This window comes from Aethina tumida, chromosome 1, assembly GCF_024364675.1.
Source record: "Aethina tumida isolate Nest 87 chromosome 1, icAetTumi1.1, whole genome shotgun sequence".
Lineage (NCBI taxonomy): Eukaryota > Metazoa > Arthropoda > Insecta > Coleoptera > Nitidulidae > Aethina > Aethina tumida.
This window is the reverse complement of record NC_065435.1, coordinates 41,171,983-41,192,201: the sequence shown is the minus strand read 5'-3', so window position 1 is coordinate 41,192,201 and position 20,219 is coordinate 41,171,983. Positions and strand designations below refer to the sequence as shown.

At 29.3% G+C, this 20,219-nt stretch overlaps 2 protein-coding genes across 2 annotated transcripts in view; one reads left to right on the top strand and one right to left on the bottom strand.

The window, feature by feature from the left end:
* The window catches only part of LOC109595886 (ejaculatory bulb-specific protein 3), a 117,866-nt gene extending 105,569 nt beyond the window's left edge, over positions 1-12,297 (bottom strand). Inside the window, exon 1 of the mRNA XM_049961325.1 lies at positions 12,267-12,297. Within this exon, the coding sequence (XP_049817282.1) occupies positions 12,267-12,282 (16 nt within the window). The 5' untranslated portion in view covers positions 12,283-12,297. The remainder of the gene's footprint in view (positions 1-12,266) is intronic.
* LOC109609633 (inactive dipeptidyl peptidase 10) overlaps positions 1-20,219 on the top strand; it is a 187,205-nt gene that overhangs the window by 67,519 nt on the left and 99,467 nt on the right. The window lies entirely within an intron of this gene.

The following is a 20,219-nucleotide window of genomic DNA, read 5'->3' as shown; positions in this document are numbered from 1 at the left end:
ACGGGGTTAACGGTATTAGATAACTAAACAAAATCGACCGGGAAGATGAAGAACCGATGCCCCTATAAACAAGTAACGCAATTACTCCCATTTAAAGTTCCCGACCGGCAAACAGGACCGCAACGAAAACAATGCACCCGCACGGACCGTGCATCCGGTGCAAAGAATAAATAAAAAAAATACAACAAAAACAAAAACGTTCGATGCCATTAATTCGCAGGAAACTCGTCGCTCAACACCCATCGAGCGAGCGGGGCGGCTTGGAGCGCGGACCACCGCAACCGTGGGGGCCTTGGGTCCGTCGACCACCACCACGCCTACCGTCGCTGCACCGGCCCAAGAGTTCGCAAGAGCCGCCGCCGCAGTGCTCGCACGCCGTCCGTCGACGTCGCAACGCGTACCGCAAACCAGTGCTTCCAGAGGCGGTCGGAACACGCGCCGCGACGCACGACGGTGCCCCCACAGCCCGGGAATTGCGCTAGTGTCTTCTCCGACACCTGTTCCGGTCGACTGTGGTCTTCACGTCCGCCGGTGGCGGCTTTCTTCGTTGGTATGACAAGAGAGTTCGATTAAAAAATTTTCGAAAGTACCATTTCATATTTACTATAAATATTTTCTATTGAAGTTTTGAGCTTGGAATTTATTATTTAATTCAAAAATTTTCACGTTGATAATTTTTTTATATTAATAAAACTTCACACATGATTTAAAACATATTTTTAATATTTTTGAATTATTGCCTTAAATTTACTATTGATAATTATATACATATATATTAAAAAACCCTTCGTTATAATAAAATTTATAGGCTATATTTTAACATAAATAACATAAACATTAAAAATGATTTAATGAAATATCAAATTCATTACTGACAGATGATATGTTTGTTCCTACTCAAGTAAGTATTATTACAATAAATAAATTATAAAAAAACAAAATTTCAATTCATTGTAAAATTTGGTTGAACCTCTAATATTGGTTAATAAATTAATAATTTTAATTAAATATATATTTAAAACTAAGGAAAAATATAAAAAATTGCATTTTCATATGTAATTATATTAGATTCTACTAAAATTTTTGTTAATTCTTCTTCTTTGATTAGTATTAAATAATTACATATTATATAATACATATATTGAAAATTTGAAAAAAGTTTATTTAGTCTAGCCGATTTAAATCATATTTTTAATATTAATTTTGAATTATTGACTTAAATTTATAAATGATAATTATATACATATACATTAAAAAACCCAATATCGTTATAATAAAATTTGTAGGCTTTGTTTTAAATTTTTGTAAGAAGTTGAAACGTCAAATTTATTACTGACAGAAGATATATTTATTCCTACTCAAGTAAGTATAATTTCTAAGAATAAACAAATTATAAAAAACTAAAATTTTAATCCTTTGTTAATAAATTTATAATTTTAGTTAATTAAATATTTAAAAATAAAGAAAAGCATTAAAAATTACATTTTCATATGTAATTAGGTCAGATTTTAATAAAATTTTTGTTAATAGTATTAAATAGTTAAATATTATGTAAATATATAAAATATATTGAAAATTTTATTTGAAAAAGTTTTTTTAGTCTATACTTATACTTAATTAATTCATTATTTAAAATTAATAGGAAACATTAAAAATTGTATTTCTTATTTAATAGTTCAGATTTTAGATAAATCCTGTAAAATTCTGTAAAAAATAGATAATAATTAATCAATCAATTAATGAAATATTTATAATATATATATATATATATATATATATATATATATATATATAAATAATATTTAATATATATATATATATATATATATATATATATATATAAATAAATAATATTTAATATAATATATAATATATTGAAAATTTTGTTTGAAAAAATTTATTTAATCTATGCTTATATTTAATAATCAATGAATAAATCTAAATTAGAGAAAAAAAAGTTCTTAATTAATTCATTATTTTAAAATTAATAAGAAATATTAAAAATTGTATTTCTTATTTAATTAGTTCAGATTTTAATAAAATTTTTGTTCTCGTGTAAAATCCTGTAAAAAATTGGTAATATTTTTGTTAAAAAATAATTTTTTATTAGTATTAATAATTACATATATCTGTTACTGATTTCATAAAAAATATATAAAATTTATTTAAAATTTTCTTCATAAAAGTATATTTAAACTATATATTTTTATTAGTATTAAAAATTAAATATTGCTTATTATTGAGTTCATAAATAAATAAAAATATTAAAAATACTAAATAATATATTAATTTAAAATTTAGTTTGGAAGTGCATATTTAGTCATAACATTTTCATTTAATAGTCAATTCTAATTATTAACTAAATATTTTATTATTATGCTAAAATAAAATATTTATTTTTCTAATAATTTTTTTAACATTTGATAAGGCTACTTGTATGTTTTCAAATATTGATTAATTATTTTCATATTGTTTTTTATTGGTTATTACAAAATACTTTAAATCATTCGTCCAATATTTATTAAATTGAAAAATATTTTATAATTTATATAAATATTTTTTATCCACTCAACCTCTGTTGCCACATGATCTTAATTAAAAAACTTATCCAAATGAATATATGTATGAATAATATGTTTTTGTAAACTTCAATATGAATTTTAATTATTTTCTAAATGTAAATTAAGCATAATTTACATTCAGAACAGCCTCGTTAACTTATACACCTTATACCACTTTATCAAAATTGTATTAACAAAATATATTTAGCATAGTATTAAAGTACAAATTTAAATATTCTAGAGAATTTAATTAAATTCATTAATAATTGTTTTATTAAAATTGTGGTTGCAGGCAAACTAAGCAAATTTGCATTAATTTACATAGAAAAACATATAATATTCTACGTAATTTTAAGTATATACTAATTTGTTACTTTATTGACTTCAATCAAAGAAATTATATATTGAAAAAATGAAATAAATGTAATTAATTTAATGAAGCAATAATTTTTGTTAAATTAACTACATAACGTGTTGGCATTTATGTGAACAATGTTACTGTGAACTAATTTCGTATATAAATAAATCACATCTGAATTTAATTTAAAATTTAACAGTCATTTATTTAATAAACCTAAATTTCAAAATAAAACACAATATTAATAAAAATCAAGCACGTTAACAATCAATTCGTCCAGATTTTGAGTCTTACACACACTCAAAAAGGAAATATAAAAAAGGGTACGTCGAGAAATCTTTTGGCAAGAACTCAAGTAAACTTTCATGTAACGAAACGGAAATGGGAAAAGTACATCGTATTACATACGAGTGGCCATCAGATAAAAGCCAACCACATCACATCGTCTTATTTACAACATATTCTCGGGATTTTTCGAGTCCGTGACAATCGCAAATTCCTAAGGCACTTTAACAACTTCAATTATTTATCATCGGGAACCGATGCGACAACCGACGTCTGCATAATGCGCGTTTAGTGGATGTTTACTCGGATCATGCACGTAATATTAATAATGCAGATCAGGCAGATTACTCGCACATCCGCATCCGCAACTAATTCTATAATTCATAAAGTCAACCCACTGGTAAAACCATCGTTCAGTCGACATCGATACACCGCGACCGCACCGTGCCCGCAGCGCCCGCAACATAAAAGAAATCCCCCCGGCGCGCCGGTTGCGTGTACAAGACGTGTCAAAAGGCAGTGGCCAAGATAATTGCCGGTTCTGCGGCAACCGGCGAACTTCTAACGACATTATTCGCAGATTTGAGCGTTCGGTACGTGTCCCGAATGCGATCGGATGTTGTATGGAAATGAAGAAATTTCGGGCGGTGTCGTCGACGTCACCGACACCAAAACCGCCCCGACCGTTATTGCATATCGGACAATGGGACCCGATCGGAAATGCGGACAACCGCATTCGATAATGTATGGGGTTCTTTTTTTTGCTTCTTTCAGCGGTCTGCGGTTTTTCGACTGGATGGGGTGATTAATGGCGTTTGCGTACTATTAAACAACAAAGTGACTTATGAATGTTAAAGAAGATACTTCATTTTATACTTTTTAAATAAGGGCATTACAAAAAAAAATGGGAATATATCTGAGTAAACGTTATTTCATATTTTAAAGTATATTTTATAGTGTACATAAACTATCGCTCAGATGTAGAGCAACTTTATATATATATATATATATATATATATATATATATAAAGTTGTTATATATATATTCATTTGTCTAAAGTGTACGTTTAAATATCCATATTACAATCAGATATGCAGTATATTTGATAAAAACAATACGGCAATATAATAGCATTATAAGGTTTCGTTAATATTAGAAAAAAAAAGCCTCATTGCTCTATTTTTTCTAGAAATGAAGGACTTCTTTGACGAATTTCTCTCATAGAGACCACCTCCTTTTAGTCTTTGTTTTATTCACCGACACTTTTATTATTTTATTTATACGGGATGCGTTGATAAAAGGGTGGCTAACAGCAAGCATTTTTGTTTTCCAGTTCATGGTTCTGTTAGTCTTGTCATTTCTACCACTTTTGGGAATTCCTTCTAGTGTATTCCTTCCGTTAAAATTCGAAATCGTCCTCGAAATAATTGATTTGTTTAAATTTATATCGATTTTAATAAAATTTTTGTTAAAATTAATTTTTTAATCAGTATTAATAATTACATATATCTGTTTAATGATTTCATACAAAAATATATAATATTTATTTAAAATTTTGTTCATAAAAATATATATAAACTATATATTTTTTATTAGTATTAAAAATTAAATATTGTTTATTATTGAGTTCATAAACAAAAATATTAAAATTAATAAATAATATATTTATTTAAAATTTAATTTGAAAGTGTATATTTAGTCATTACATTTTTATTTAATAGTCAATGAATTATTCTTTTTATTAACTAAAAATTTTATTATTAAGCTGTAATAAAATATTTATTTTTCTAATAATTTTCTTGACATTTGATAAAGCTACTTGGAAATCGTTCTCGAAACGATCGATTTGTTTAAATTTAAATCGATTGCAATATTATTTGTATCGATAAATGGACACCTCTAAGCATTTTTAGCATTAAGGAATGACATCAGATACAGAAATAAACCATAAAATCAATTGTATTGAATATACGGTTTGGTGTTTTACTTATGAATCCTGCTGCAAAATAGAAAGTTATATAAAAACTATGTAAATAAAAATATGCGTACATAAAGGGTGTAGAAAATGTTTAGACATTCAAAAATTATAAAATTAATTTAAACTAAAAAGAATCTATCTTTTAATAAAATGATTTTGTTTTTTAATTTGTTGCTGTACATATGGGTGATGGTGTATATAGTAGCTGATCCAAAACTTGATCAAATTGATATCTTGTTTAAATTTGAATGAATTAATTAAGAGAATCATATATATATATATATATATATATATATATATATATATATATATATACATTTTAGGCTACAAATAAAATATAATTTGAATATTTTGACTTTTCAATTTATTATTTCTTTAATTATTAATAATTACAAATATTTGTCTTAAATTTACATATTCCTATAATAAAAATCAACTATATTAAATCGAAAATATTTAATTAGCGTGTTAAGCAATTTTAAGCGTATACTTGTTTCTTTTCTTTTCAAATAAAGGCAAATTTTAAACATTTTACTACACATTTATCTTCTATATTAAATATTAAAAGAATTAATTAAAATGAAACTTCCTTTGTCAAAATTCATTACGAAACATTTTTGAATTATTAAATGAATGGAATATTTTGGACTTTTAAATTAATTTTTTTGTTGATTTCACAACGCTTCACAATAGGAAAAACACATTTCCAATTTGTTCACATTTATCAAAACAAGATTTATCATCTGGATAATTATTTCCGGTCGTAAATCTCAAATTAAATCCACTTTTTTTCGTGTCACGCAATGTATCAATCATACCATTTGAAAAAGGGCACATTCGTAGGGATACTTATTTTACCATACGATTTTGATTGATGTCCGTTTTAATGGAATTAATGATGTGAATTAACACATCACTAATCCAATAGATCGAATGATACGTGCGTAATCAGATTGTCCGAGCTCACCCCTAACAAATTAAAATTATTTCTTAACCGATATTCAGCAACTTAAATATAACAAATGACATACGTGTTTATTTAGAACGTTCCCAGTTAACACGCCCAAGAAAAAACAAAAGTTAAAGACATCAATTTTAATTTATTTATCGAATAAATTATCGCAGGAATCATCAATTATTCAGACTGTAATATATTTTACGTTTAGGGAGTTATTGCCATCAACTTCTTGAATATTTCAGGGTTTGAGATTAACGTCAAAGTAAATTATGTGCATATTTTATTTTCGAAGCAAATCCGCCGAGATTAGTTTTGCACTTCTAAGTAAACAGACTACAATTTTACATGTCCTAAATCTTTATTTATTGACACCATTCGTTCTGCTCAAAGCCTGTGTGTCTACGTTAGTTTTCAGTTCTGTATCTTGTCGAGTTGATCGAGCGTGTTTATAACTATGGAGTCACAGGGGATGTTTAAAATTAAATTACATCGATGGTTCTTTTTATGTTTACCTTTCCCATTTCTAGCTTTCCATTTTCTTATTTAATTCAACGTGTTTCTATTAGCGGATAACTTACTGTATACTTAAACGTCGTTAATAAATTGTCACAACAAATGAGGTAAAGCATATCATTAAAATGATTTGTGTAACGCCATAAAATTAATGGATAAATAAATAACCCAGTCCTTGACAATAATAATTCGATAGGTTTAAAAAAATGTATAAACAAAGCTAATTATTTTAATTAGTTTAAATCGTCTAGACAGTGAGTCTTCAGTTATCCAATTTTGATTGATGTCCATTTTAATTGAATTAATAATTGGAATTTACACATTAATAATTGAACAGACTGTGCCTACATCTGGTTAATTAATTGGCTAAAGTTTGTGATTAACCTAATTGAGCCATGAAATTATTGAGAGCCTATTAAATATTGATATATTAAATATTATTAATTTTTTATTCCGTCAATTAATTCACTTTAATTATATATCACGTTGAGGCGTTATGGCCTAAACTTCTTGAATATTTCAAGGTACAGATTAACGTCAAACTAAATTATGTACATATTTTATTTTCGGCGTAAATCCACCAAGATTGGTCTTAAGGCTAAGTAAACATCGAACAATTTTATTATAAATCTTTATTTATTGGCACTATTTGTTTTACCCGGGACTCACAATTTGTTTGCATTAGGTTTGTTGAGTTTTCAATTTTATCTATCGCAGCCTTGATTGCAAATACGTGTTCCGAACTGGCATATAAAACTTACGTTTCACCTGCATGATAGTAATAAATAAATTTATCTGGTCATAGCACGCCGACTACACTTAACACTGCAGGATAAAAGTGTTTAACTTGTCTACTGCGGAATTAATTTTTGCTTCTGCAATTCAAATTCCGTATAAATATTCAAACGGAGCCTGAATAAAGAACCTTATCTAATACATTTCGTGCATTTCAACAAAGAAATAGAATTTTTTAAAAAATGATACGCAAAGTTTCCAAAGGGAACGTGTAGAACTTTGATGGGAATCAAAAGTTTGGGCATTAAATTACGAAGTGTCACATGCATAAGTCGGATGTTTGCATATAATTGAAAGTAATAAAGTTTTCAAGACGCTGCTGAGCATTTCAACTGATAAAAGCGTAATTGACTTGTCGTTTAAATACGGGTATGACATATGAAAACAAATTGTATAAATTTCCATGGCAGATTAGCATACTATAATGGCATAATGCCAGAACGACGTGAAACCCCATTAAACAATATAATAGTAATTTAATTTGCTAAATATACTAATTCCATTAAAATATTAAATAGATTTAATCTTGTGGTTTATTGAGTTTACAAATTGACACTATTTTACGTATTAAAACAGTGATAATATTCGCATTGAGTATTAGGAAACTCGAATATAAACTGGAACGTTTCAGTTAATTAAATGTGTTTTGAATTTCAATTTTCACTAAAAGCACAAGCGTATTTTTTGAGTATTGTTTTTATTCGATGTCGTTTGAATATGGAAGCTCGGGTTACATACAAACCAAGCTGAAAAGGTACATTTCCCGACTACGATGTATTTAATTAGAACACGGAGATAATAAAAATAAGCTAAACGTATCGATCCACCCTTTTTTTCTCTATCAATTAATATGTAAATACTTCAATTATTCGTTTTTATCGGGTACCGCTTTGAAGTTATTTGGGTCAGAGTTTATGTGTAAATTAGTTTCGGGGGATTAAAATCAATGAATGCCTAAGAGCATTAAATTGTGAAAATTCCAGTGATAGCGGAACTAATAATAACAAAGACCGTAATTACTTTTGAAAGCGACCGATAAAATGCAAATTTGACATGATTCAAATCGAGTAATCACTGAATTACGGCCTCTGAATAAACTAACCGATTTTGTAATCCCCCCCGCCGTTACACAAACGACAACTTAAGTCATCAATTCACCGACTGTCAATACGGTGTGTTGTTTACGAATAAATAAATTGTCAAATAAAATTGCGGTTTCACTCGAATTATTCGTAATGTGTTCGCGTTTTAAGTTCGAGGAGTCCGGTTATAGAAGGTTTCGTCTTTCCTCAATTCTCCACAACATAAATAGTTTGTTATCACGTTGCATGTTAGGAAGGTATTGTGAAGATAACGGGCCGTTGTCGAGAGAGTTATATTCGGGTCGTGTTTCGACCGACAAAAATGAATTCGCTTAAACAGTAAATTGCACCATCGGAAAATAAACTATAAATAAAATTGCCTGCTAAAAGTTCACTGCATTAACAATTCAATTCGATTTTATGGTTTCTTTATTGTTGTCGCACATTTATATTTTATTATTTATTTAACGTTAGAACTTTTGTATCATTTATTCAAGCATAGAAACCCAATTAGATTGCCCCGAACTATTAATTAATTAATTAATTTATAAAATTTAAATAGAATTTATAATCGTTCCTCAACCACAGCCTTCAATTATTTTAAAATATTGACGCAGTCAAAATCACATTTCCATGAAGTATCGTCGATATCGGAGAAAATGAACCAACAATTTAATTTATTAAATCAAATTTGTTTTCCGATCGCAAATATTGCCGAAATTAATTGCTCCAACTAAAATGTGAATTTTAAATTAAATATTTACCGTAGCGATGTTTTATAGTTATTGTTTAATTTTTGTGTTGCAAATTGAATAATTAAAATCCGTAAACATAGATTTGTGCGTTATTCATAATTACTGGAGGTCCGATAAATTTAAATTTGAATAGATTAATTGTAATTGAATGTACGATTTGTTGCAATAAAATAAATAAAGTGCATAAATGTTTCTGCGGCGATTTCGATGTGCTTCAAATTAAGGTATTTACTTTACGAATAAAAATAAATTGGTGACATTAAATTGCACTTTCAGCACAATTGTTATGAAATTGAAATTTATTTGCCTTTAATGAAATTACAGAAATATTTTAAAAGTACTGCAATCTAAAATAAAGTAATTAAAAACCATTTGGATGTTGAAATTTAAATGCATTAAAAATTCAATCCAATATTATTGTTTGTTTTTGTCATGCAATTTGTTTTATTATTTATTTATTTAATTACACTAACATATTTAATTTTAAAAAATAATTAGACTTTTTCATAAAATTCATTATCATTCATTATTCATCTTTTATAAAAATTATTTAAATATACACTGCTTCAAGAATTAATGCACAATTATTATTTTATTCTGAAAATTGTAAATATGGAGCTATAAACCATTTGAATTTTTACATTAAAAAGTGTTTAAAAAACAAAAATAATTTAATTGTAAAAAATGGAAAATTAATAAACTCTCATTTTTATATAATATAATGGGTAATATTGGATTATTTCCATCTCTGTTTATAATTACAGCTTCACACTGTTCTGTTTTGAACAAAATATTGCCACATTTTGAGCTCTACGATGATGTTATGTATCGGGAGAAACAGTGGGTCGTAAATTACCTTTTCTAAGACCTCATCGAATTGATTCAATACTCTTTCCAACTCTTTCTGCGTTTTCTGAAATACGACTGTAACATTCTTGTAGTTACAAACCATTGCCTTAAAGTTAAAAGCCTATAAAATGATCTTAAGCAGCACGACGAGTCCTGTCCTTATTTTCTGGTGTGGTCATCAGTCTCCAAATACCGTTGGAATATTCAAGAAATTAAAGTATGAGATGCACTAATTTTTTCGACTATCCTGACTTTAACACATTCAACACGAGTTAAATTTCTAGATAGATATTGTATGTTGTTAATATATGAAAATTAAAACGAAAACGAGACTGATAATTTAGTTCTAACAAAACGACAATAATTTAAACTGATTTACCAATTTCTGAAAATTGTAAAAACGATGTATACGAAAATGTCTCAAAATTAATAGAAAAAGAAACATGATAGGATTTTTTTATTATAAAAATAATAGGACATTATTTTCTTGGATCAGTGCATTTCTGAAAACTATATTTTTATAATTGAATTTGTTCAGATTTGTAAACACCGTCTATATCATAAAAGTAAATAAAACTAACTTTCTCCTGTAAAACTGAAACAGAATATACAAAATATAAATTCTCAGGTTCAAAAGTTCTCTGAATTATTGATATAAGTTTGCAAAAGTAAATAAACCAATCAAATATCAATATTCAGTTAACTGTAAGCTCAACTTAAATGTGAATATTAAATTGAATATTTACAGTTATTGTTTAAATTTTATTTTTGCAAATTGAATAATTAAAATTCATAATTACTGGAGGCCTGATAAATTTAAATTTGAATAGATTAAATATAATCGAATGCACGATTTGTTTCATTAAATTAAACTACATAAATATTGAATTTCAATGTATAAAATGAGGTATATACGTTTCCCCCATTAGTTTGTGCTTCTACATAATTGTTATGAAATTGAAATTTTAACAAAATTATGGAAAAATTGAAAACGTGAAACGAAGTATAGTAGCAGGAAATTCTAACAACAATCTGATTATTATGTATCCCTGAATATATTAGTCGAATGTTGCATGTAAAAAAGCAATTAGGATCTCTTTTGCATAATTACAACATTTTTAATATAATTAAGATCGCCTTGCTTTGATATAAGGAAATAAGTAACTATATTTGTGTTTGTACTAAATGAATTCCACAATCAGATTCAGCGATAAAATATCTTAATTACCGTAATATTAATTGTATCGTTTATTTTTAGTATTGTAGTACACAAATACCGTAAAACTTCCACGTGTTCCCAATCAGGGCCAAGGATAAAACTGTACCAAATCTTTGTTCCTCAAAAAAATATTAATATATTCCAGTCCAGATGATTTCACCTTAATCTTTTCTTCCCTTTGATGTGGGACGATCGCGTTCTGTTTCAGATGCATATTTTATTTTTACGTTTTTAGCAACATGAAAGGCCCCAGAAATATTTTCATCCGGTTCCTCGAATTCCATAAAACGGATGGAATTCCGGGGCATTAAGGGGAAGTCCGGAGAATTGGTGAACAAGATGTGGTCATGAAAAGAAAATTACGACTTCTGCAGTTAAGTTTATTATCGAAGTTATATTCGGATGGGACCGAATGTGAATTGCATCCGTGTCGTTCATACGCCATATAAATTATATACATAAATATTAGGTGTGTGACAAGTTTCAGAAACGAATGCCGCAATCTTATTCAGCATCCGCGTGTATTATCTGTAGTAACGCGGAGACAGTTCGGTAATCCCGGCAAAAGCTCTCGCGCAGCTTTGATTTACGATTCAACCTGACTCACTGTTCGCAGATTTTTTTAAATGATAAAACTGAGTTACCGCCCAACTATTTTCGAATTCGGCAATATATCGTTTTAACGTGCTAATTCTCTTGTTACACCAACGAAGGATTGTTTCAGAACGTTTATCAAAATGGTAGTGAATAAAGTGTCCTAGTGATTTTTATGGTTTTTAATAATGAACACTGTGCAAAGTACTGGAACTGGTGGGCATTCAACAAAGAAAGATCAACGCAATGAGGTAAGAAATTTTGATTGAGTCCTTTTGCAAATGTGCCCCCGTTTACATAAGATTATTCTGCACGTACCTGCATCAAACAACATGAATATTCAAAAGCAGTCAGAACTATAATTGCAATTCCCTCGAATAATGGACACTGTCCATGCATAAACTTTCCTGAAACAAACAAGACACATTACTGATTTAAATCAGGTTCCAAAAGTGATTTTTCATCGTGACATTCAAACAATAAAATTTATCAGACGGTTTGTTTTAAATCAAAACATAATTTCAAGGGTTATTTAGTTAATAAAGTCAGCCCCGGCAGTCAAAATATTTCCAGACCTCTCACCTGGTTAAGTGGATCAATTATCTTGGGAAATTAATATTATTAAGGTGCCCCTTAATTTACGGAATATGCTTAAGCCAACCGCAACCCTTATCACTCAATTTCTAATCCACCACAAAGACTCCATTGTGTTACAGGACAAACAATTGCGCCACTAGAAAATTCTTCTACACAAATATAAAATATACTCGTGTCTGAGGGGATGGGAACAATTCCTGCGGGAGTTGCCGGGCTTATTTAGTCAATAAAGCCTCGGCGATTAAAATATATTCAGACTGTTGGAAGCCGCCGTCTCTCACCTGGTTAAAAGGATCAATTACCTCGGAAAATTAACATTATTAAGGTGCCTCAAGTCAGGAATATCTCTGAGCTAAAGCTCAAACCGAAGCCCTTTATACATCATCCAATATCAGTAAATTCCGCCCCAATCTAAGCTCTCACAAAGCCATTGTTCTTTGTACACAGTCCCGGGCCGAACAACAAAGAAAGTAATTGTACAACAAATAAGAAGTGGTTTTTCAATGTTGTAACGTAAACACGAAATCAAACCCGAGATTGAATCGAACAATTAACACATTAATTTATATTTCATCATTTTTTCGCCGGTGCACTTTTTAAACGGGTTCAAATTCAATTTAAGACGGTCGATGTTCAGTTTTCCGCCGGACAGTCGCTAATTGCAGATGAAAATTGAATTGCAGTCCGGGAGAATGGAGAAAATTAAAAAAAAGTGTACAGATCGACAATCGACATTTTAATAACATTAGCGCCGGCACTCAAGTTTAATAACCACTCGAATATTACGAGGGATAATATAATCAGAAGTGGATACAATTTTCTATTATGCTCTAATGAAATTCTGCCGTTACAGATCTGAAACCGATTTTATTTTTATTAGGCAATAAACTTGTTTATCCTGGTTTAGTCGATAAATTTAAACAATGTATATTTTAATTAACTATTTTGCATTTAAAGCAGCGATTTCGAATTAAGCGAATTTGTAATGCTTGTGATTTTCTCACTTCTCGTTTCCTCATTGTCAACAAAATGATTTCTCCTAATTTTCTTTATTCACTCCAATAAATATTGGCTTAAAAATATGCAGAATAAATTTTTAATTAATGAGTTCAAGATATTTTTCGTATTCCCAAAATATATGTGGCTCTGGAATGAAGTTGAGTTAAAAAAAAAATTACTCCAATAAAATTATTATCCAATTATTCCAATAAAAAAGTATAAATTTGTTAAATCTTAAAATATATCAGTTAATTTCTTGTTCAAATTTGTATTTTCATAAAAATTTAATCAATTGTGACACAAAATCATTTAAATTTGACACAAGTTCAGCTAATTTTGTCTAAAATTCTTATTTTTCACAATTTTTAATCACTAAAACCAGACAAATTAGTTGGGTATATGTGGCTCTGGATTGAAATTAAGCTAATTTTACTAAAAAAACAACTAATAATCTATACTACTATAAATCTAGATAATTTTATCTAAAATTACTAATTTTCAAATTTTCCAATAAAACATTATAAATTTGTTGAATCTTAAGACATATCAGTTAGTTTCTTGTTCAAATTTATGTTTTCATAAAAAATCAGCCATTTTTGAGATAAAATCATTTAAATTTGACTTAAGTTCTGCTAATTTTGTATAAAAATTCTTGTTTTTCACAATTTTTAATCACTAAAAACAAACAAATTAGTTCAAGTTCAAAATCTATGATTAATATTAAAGAATATTCGCTGAATCTTTTCATGAAATTTGATTAATTTTTTGTTAAAAGATACTCCGTTTTATTTTTCTAATAATTTTCCTTTATGAAATATATGTACTTTCATACTCTGAAGGAATTCCACTCAATTTACAACAATAAAAGAGTTTCGATTAAATATAAATCAGTCTGCAAGAAAAAAGTTAAATAGATTTTTGTTGGGCCCTTTTACTCCATGAATAAAAAGCTTCATTTGCTATTATTATTTGCTTTTTCCTGGACTGTGTTTAGAAATACACCACGAGCACATATTATTTTTCTGGCTTTCAATTCACAATTCCTTTTTACATTCCCTTTGAAATATAAACCTCGTTATATTTTATCCGAAAAAAAAAAATTACTGAAGACCGCTACATCAGTTTAATTATCGTGCAACATGGAAAACACGAGAAATCCAAGAAAATAAAACAAGAGTTCTTAATTTAGACTTTTTTTAAAAACATTTAGGATAAACCGGAATTTTTCAAACGGCTCGAGTTTAAGTGTTGGTTTACTTGAATATCTTGTACGACAAATTTATTCTAGGATGATAATAATGTGCAGTCGTTTAGAAGAATAAAGGAAAGTTTCCCACATTATAGAGTGTATAGATAAGTTCGCTGCAGAACTTGAGGCGTTAACTGCAGCGCAACTTCATTTAGGTGCCATCATAAACTTTTTTGATAACAATTTATGAGCTGTCATATTTTAATACATAGAATGTTATATTTAATAAGGCTCTGTTGCAAACTGTAAACAATTTATTGGGACTATAATAGAAAATATAATAAAAGCAAATGGTCAATTGAGCAAGAAACTATCGGACGAGATTTGCTTGCATTAGGTGTATCGAGTTTCAGTGTAACTGCAGCAAAACATCAACCCTCTAATTAAATGTAGAGGAATAAAACCAATTCCCAAGCAGTCCAAACCGTAACATCACGAACAGTAAAGGATTTTACTGTAGGTTTTATTTAAAAGTCACTTCGAACCGAAAACCTTTTTGCATGCGAAAATAATACACTACGTTAAAGTTATACGACCATCATCATAAAACCGATATCTTATTCAATAAAAACAACACTTGCGGCTGCACTTCTCCCCTGCAGGTCTGCTTTAAACTATTGCTGTTACTTTGTGTTAAAATACTTTTAAAGGGTTAAATATGTTGCCATAATAGAGGTTTTAAGAACGTCTTAGAGGTTTATTGGGAATCAATACACTTTAGAAGCACTCGTTTCGGAAATGGTATCTGTTAAAATGGGCCCGAAACATATTACAAATTAATTAATTGGACAAATATTAAAATTAAGGAGTAAACTGCAGTTTGCAACCCAGTTTCAGGAGACATTAAACTGTTGCCAGCCACTCTGCTTTAAATTATATCAAAGCTTTTATTAGTGCGCCGGATTATTTTGCTGTCGTGCAAACTATTCGAGTCTTTCCGAAACATAAAAGGCGCGAATTTGTTTTATTGATGTGGCAAATATTGAACTGGAACCATTTACGTGTAGCTGTATAAAGCACGTCTGTTGTTTTGGATACTGCTTTGATCAAGTCTATAATAATTTCAACGAATAAAATCATCTGGAAATTTATAATCTAAATAGCAAATAAACACGTTTCATAACCCGAGGAAAGAAACTGTCTGCATATAAATTGTCTATTGTGCTTTAGTTTACTGTTTGTTTATTTTACGATTTTAGACGTACTTCACTAAAACTCCAGAAACTATACGAACTGAATCGGCCGGTACGAAACAAAGGATTACTTACGATTATCATTTATGATTTACGTCACAAACAAAACTACCTTTTAGATTTGTGTAGTGAATAAGAACGGTAATAAAAAAGTAAATTTCATTTAAGTAACAGATAATGCAGTTTTGCTGTGTGAGCAAAAATAAGATCATCGTAAAACCGGCATCTTGGGAAATAAAGAGCATCCCTTGCAGCTGCAGCCTCTTTTGAAGTGCTTCAAACTGTTGCTGTGCCGTGTATATTCTAACAAAGCTGTAATATAGAATAATGTGCGTTTTATAGGTATTTTATGATTGAATTAATTTTAAGATCAGATTTGGGAAACGGGGGAGGCAGATAATTTTGTTTACGGCCGTGGAATAAGTAGAACGGACACAAAGTATCTCAAAAATATGTCTTCATTAATTTGAAATGTGGTATTAGCTAGCTATCATAATTTTAAAAAATAAGTCGTAAAATTCATAAAAATGGAATGGTTAAATTAACAGTAAAACGTGATAGATATGGCAGAAAAATTTTAATTAATTTCGGTATTCATAAATTGTTTAAACTAACATGGATACAATTTCAGATTCAAATAATTTTTAGCAAATAATGTCTCTGCGCCTTTTAATAAACAACATAATCGCCTACAAAAATTAAATAAAATTGCCTAAACAACAGAATTTTTAAACCAGTAATAAAACTAATATTATCAAGTTTCTTAGGAAATTTATAAAACAAAATTAATTAAAAGACATAGAATATTAACCGCCACATTTTTCCTATCAGCACTTAGTCAGTCCCTTGTAGCTCTACGAACAAGCCCTTCTCTGCTTGGCATACTCAAAATTAGTGAAACAATAAATTCTCCCTCCATAATTCGCCATTATTTTCTAAGAGCAAGCTCCTCCAAATTTTGAGGCTGGTGATTGTGTGTACAATACTTTTACCGAGTTAAACAACAGATAACAGGTGGGCTGAAAAGTTCGTAGGTTGACTCATAAATGGTACCACTAGTATTAAATCCATATCCAATTCATTGTATCACCCTCGAAGCCAACTATATCGAATAATATAACCAAATTTTATAAAAAAATTCTATGCTAGCCTACGAACTTTTCAGCCCAACTGATAAATTAAAAATGAACCGAATAAAATGTGTTCAAATTCACAAAATGCGTTTTTTGAAAAGTTTATTTAATCTAGTAAATTCAAATAATCCACTTCAAAAGTTGATATACCTCAAAAAATGCATCTAATTTCTTGTTACTTTATATTGGTGAAGAAAATACAATAAAATGAATTTTGTATTTTATTTTAAAATTCGTTTAAGGCTTAACAATTTTTATTAACTAATATCTGCATTATTATTTTTTTATGTGAGTTTCTTGCTCAATACGTGCCTTAGAGGTTTTATGACGCATCCGTCAAGAAATATATTTCTTATTGTTATGGGAGTTGAAGCCATATTGTGTATGTATATTTATGAAATCTAGAGCGACTTTTTAATAATAAAACAGGCAGCTTCAACTATGCATACGGAGTTATAATTTAATTGCCACATAAACATGGTAGATATCAGACCAAAGAAACTATATCTGCATATAAATTGTCTGCAGTACACTCGACCATTTGCATATTTCACAAGTTCAGACGGACCGTGCTGAACTCCATGGAGCGATGATCGAAGCTAATTATTTAGAGATTAATTAAAAAACGGGTCGCATTGAGACCAAGACGAGTTTAATTGGATTTATCGTCGTAATTAATTTTTTTTTTGTGCTGCCGAAACAATGCAGTATTGCTTTAATTAAAGTTTCGGAAACAGGAGCAATAAAACATATTTTGTATTCCTTTAAAATGTATACTTATGTTAACATTGCACAAAGTGGGACAGGACTTAAAATATGACGATCTCTTATTCCATCTTGGCAAAAGGCCATTACTGCTAAGAAAAATATTGTGGCCGTATTAGCTCATGTTCAACGAACCAAATCCTGATTTATTAATAAAGTTCCTGTTTAAAATCTGCCAGTCACGCTTCCCGAGACGTAAATCTGTTGGGGTTTTAAATTTAATAAGGATTTATTTTATGTATCGACCATCCAGTACAATTCCACATGTACCAATAAAACTGGAATTCTTCCACATCGAATTGTTATAAGGTAAGACTTTTACGTCGCGAACGCCGCACGTGCAAGAACGATAAAAATTGGGTTTATTTTGAAACAATAATAAAGTAAATTGAAAGTGTCATTCTTACATTCCCTCCAGACACCACAAAGTAGAAATAATGAATTCTTATGGTAAGATACAAAAGGACCTTGGAAAAGTATATTGGCAAAGATATTTGTCCTCCATAATTCAGTTACTGTCGACTGAAAAGTCATTTTGTAAAAGGTAAGAGACGTCTTCACAATGTGTTTGGAAAAATATTTTATATATTTATAAAAATTATTTCATACTTTATCGTTTTCGAAGTCCCGTACAACATTCTCGGCTTTAAATAATAAATCATCCCATACACCAGAGATGTGAAATATGATTTTCGCTCAAGACAAAACTGATGAGTGGAAGAATTAGCTGATACATTATTCATGGTCCCACCGTAAAAATATATGAACTTGAGTGTAATCACAAAGAATTTAAAAAAAAGAAAGCCATTGTATTTTACGTGGCACTATGAACATGTATTATTCAACCGGTTTTAAAATTTATTCCCATGGAATATTCTAAAGGTACGGCAATAATGTCGCTCTATCGTGCATATGAAATCCACCCCCACCCAAGCTATACAGAAATACACACAACACCCGGTTAAAATTCACCATTGTAATATCAACGACTGACGCCAAATTACATAAAATAGAACAAACTGAGAGACGGGTAAAAATAAAATTGAATTTTGAACGTGATCACGGCAGAGTTATCAAGCGATCCATCGTCAGTTTGTCGGCAATTTGCACCCGAAAAACTAAATCCTCTCAGTCTGGTAATTGGACCGTTCGTTTGTTAAATTTGGAAATTATCAGACGTGCCATCGTCCACGTTCGTGATTTCCGATAAGAGTTTGCCATCGAAACCTCTCAATTTCTCGTGAGATTGGGACTTCCGTTTAGTGGAACGAGACTTTAACTGGAGCAGACGTTCGCCGATTATCTCTCTTTAATTATTACAAACGACTCTTAACTCTCCATTGCGGATTGCGGTTGAATTTTGCCGGGCCCGTTTCCAACTGGAGATTTAATGTATCTTAACTCAACACACTATTTTTTTTTATTACCGTTTGTATGTGTTTCGGGCAAAAAACTAATCTTCAAATACGTGAATAAAATATCGATATAAATTGCTTTCACCGTTAAAATGATAATTTCCTGCCACTCAATAGAACTTTCCTGAAGGCCTTCGGTTAATTTGCCTTTTAACCCATTCAGACGCGCCTTTATTTATAAATATCCCGCAATATCGAGATTATATTAAATTTTAACATTAGGTCCGTCGATATTACTTTAACGAGCTATCTATAGAAGGGTTTATTTATTTATAGAACGTACATTAACTAAAATTATTTATTAAATACCCATTTTTATCATAATATGAAGATTTAATTTTAAAAATATAATATACAGTGCTGGCCATAGAAGTAGTACGTATTACTATTTATGGTTAATTAAGAAATGCACTTTTTTAATTAAATACAATCAAAATATTTTATATTTTATTTGAAATAATTTCTATTACTAATTACTCATTTTTTATCTAAATCAAAATAATTTCAATTTAATTAAAATCTTAAGTGTTATAAATACGCAATGTGTGTGCTCACAAAAATAGAACACATTTAAAAACAAATAATTTAAGTAACCTTTAAAAAAAATTGTTAATATTTTGATGTTCGTTATAACCACGGCGAGGCATAGATTCAACGAGATGTCAGCAAAAGTCGTTTGAAATTAAATTCCATGACTCTTCAATTAATAACCACAATTTTGTTGGTTTAATGTGACTCCATAAGTTTTCATTTGAATTTAGGTCCGAACTGTATGGTGGCCAATCGAGAATCTCAATATGAATCTCAAGGAGGATGTATAATATTTTGGCCAGAACAAAGCCCACACCTCAATCGAATGGAACATTTTTGAGATGAAATTGACTGGAAAATCTATGCAAAAAGACTGTCAAATTTGAATA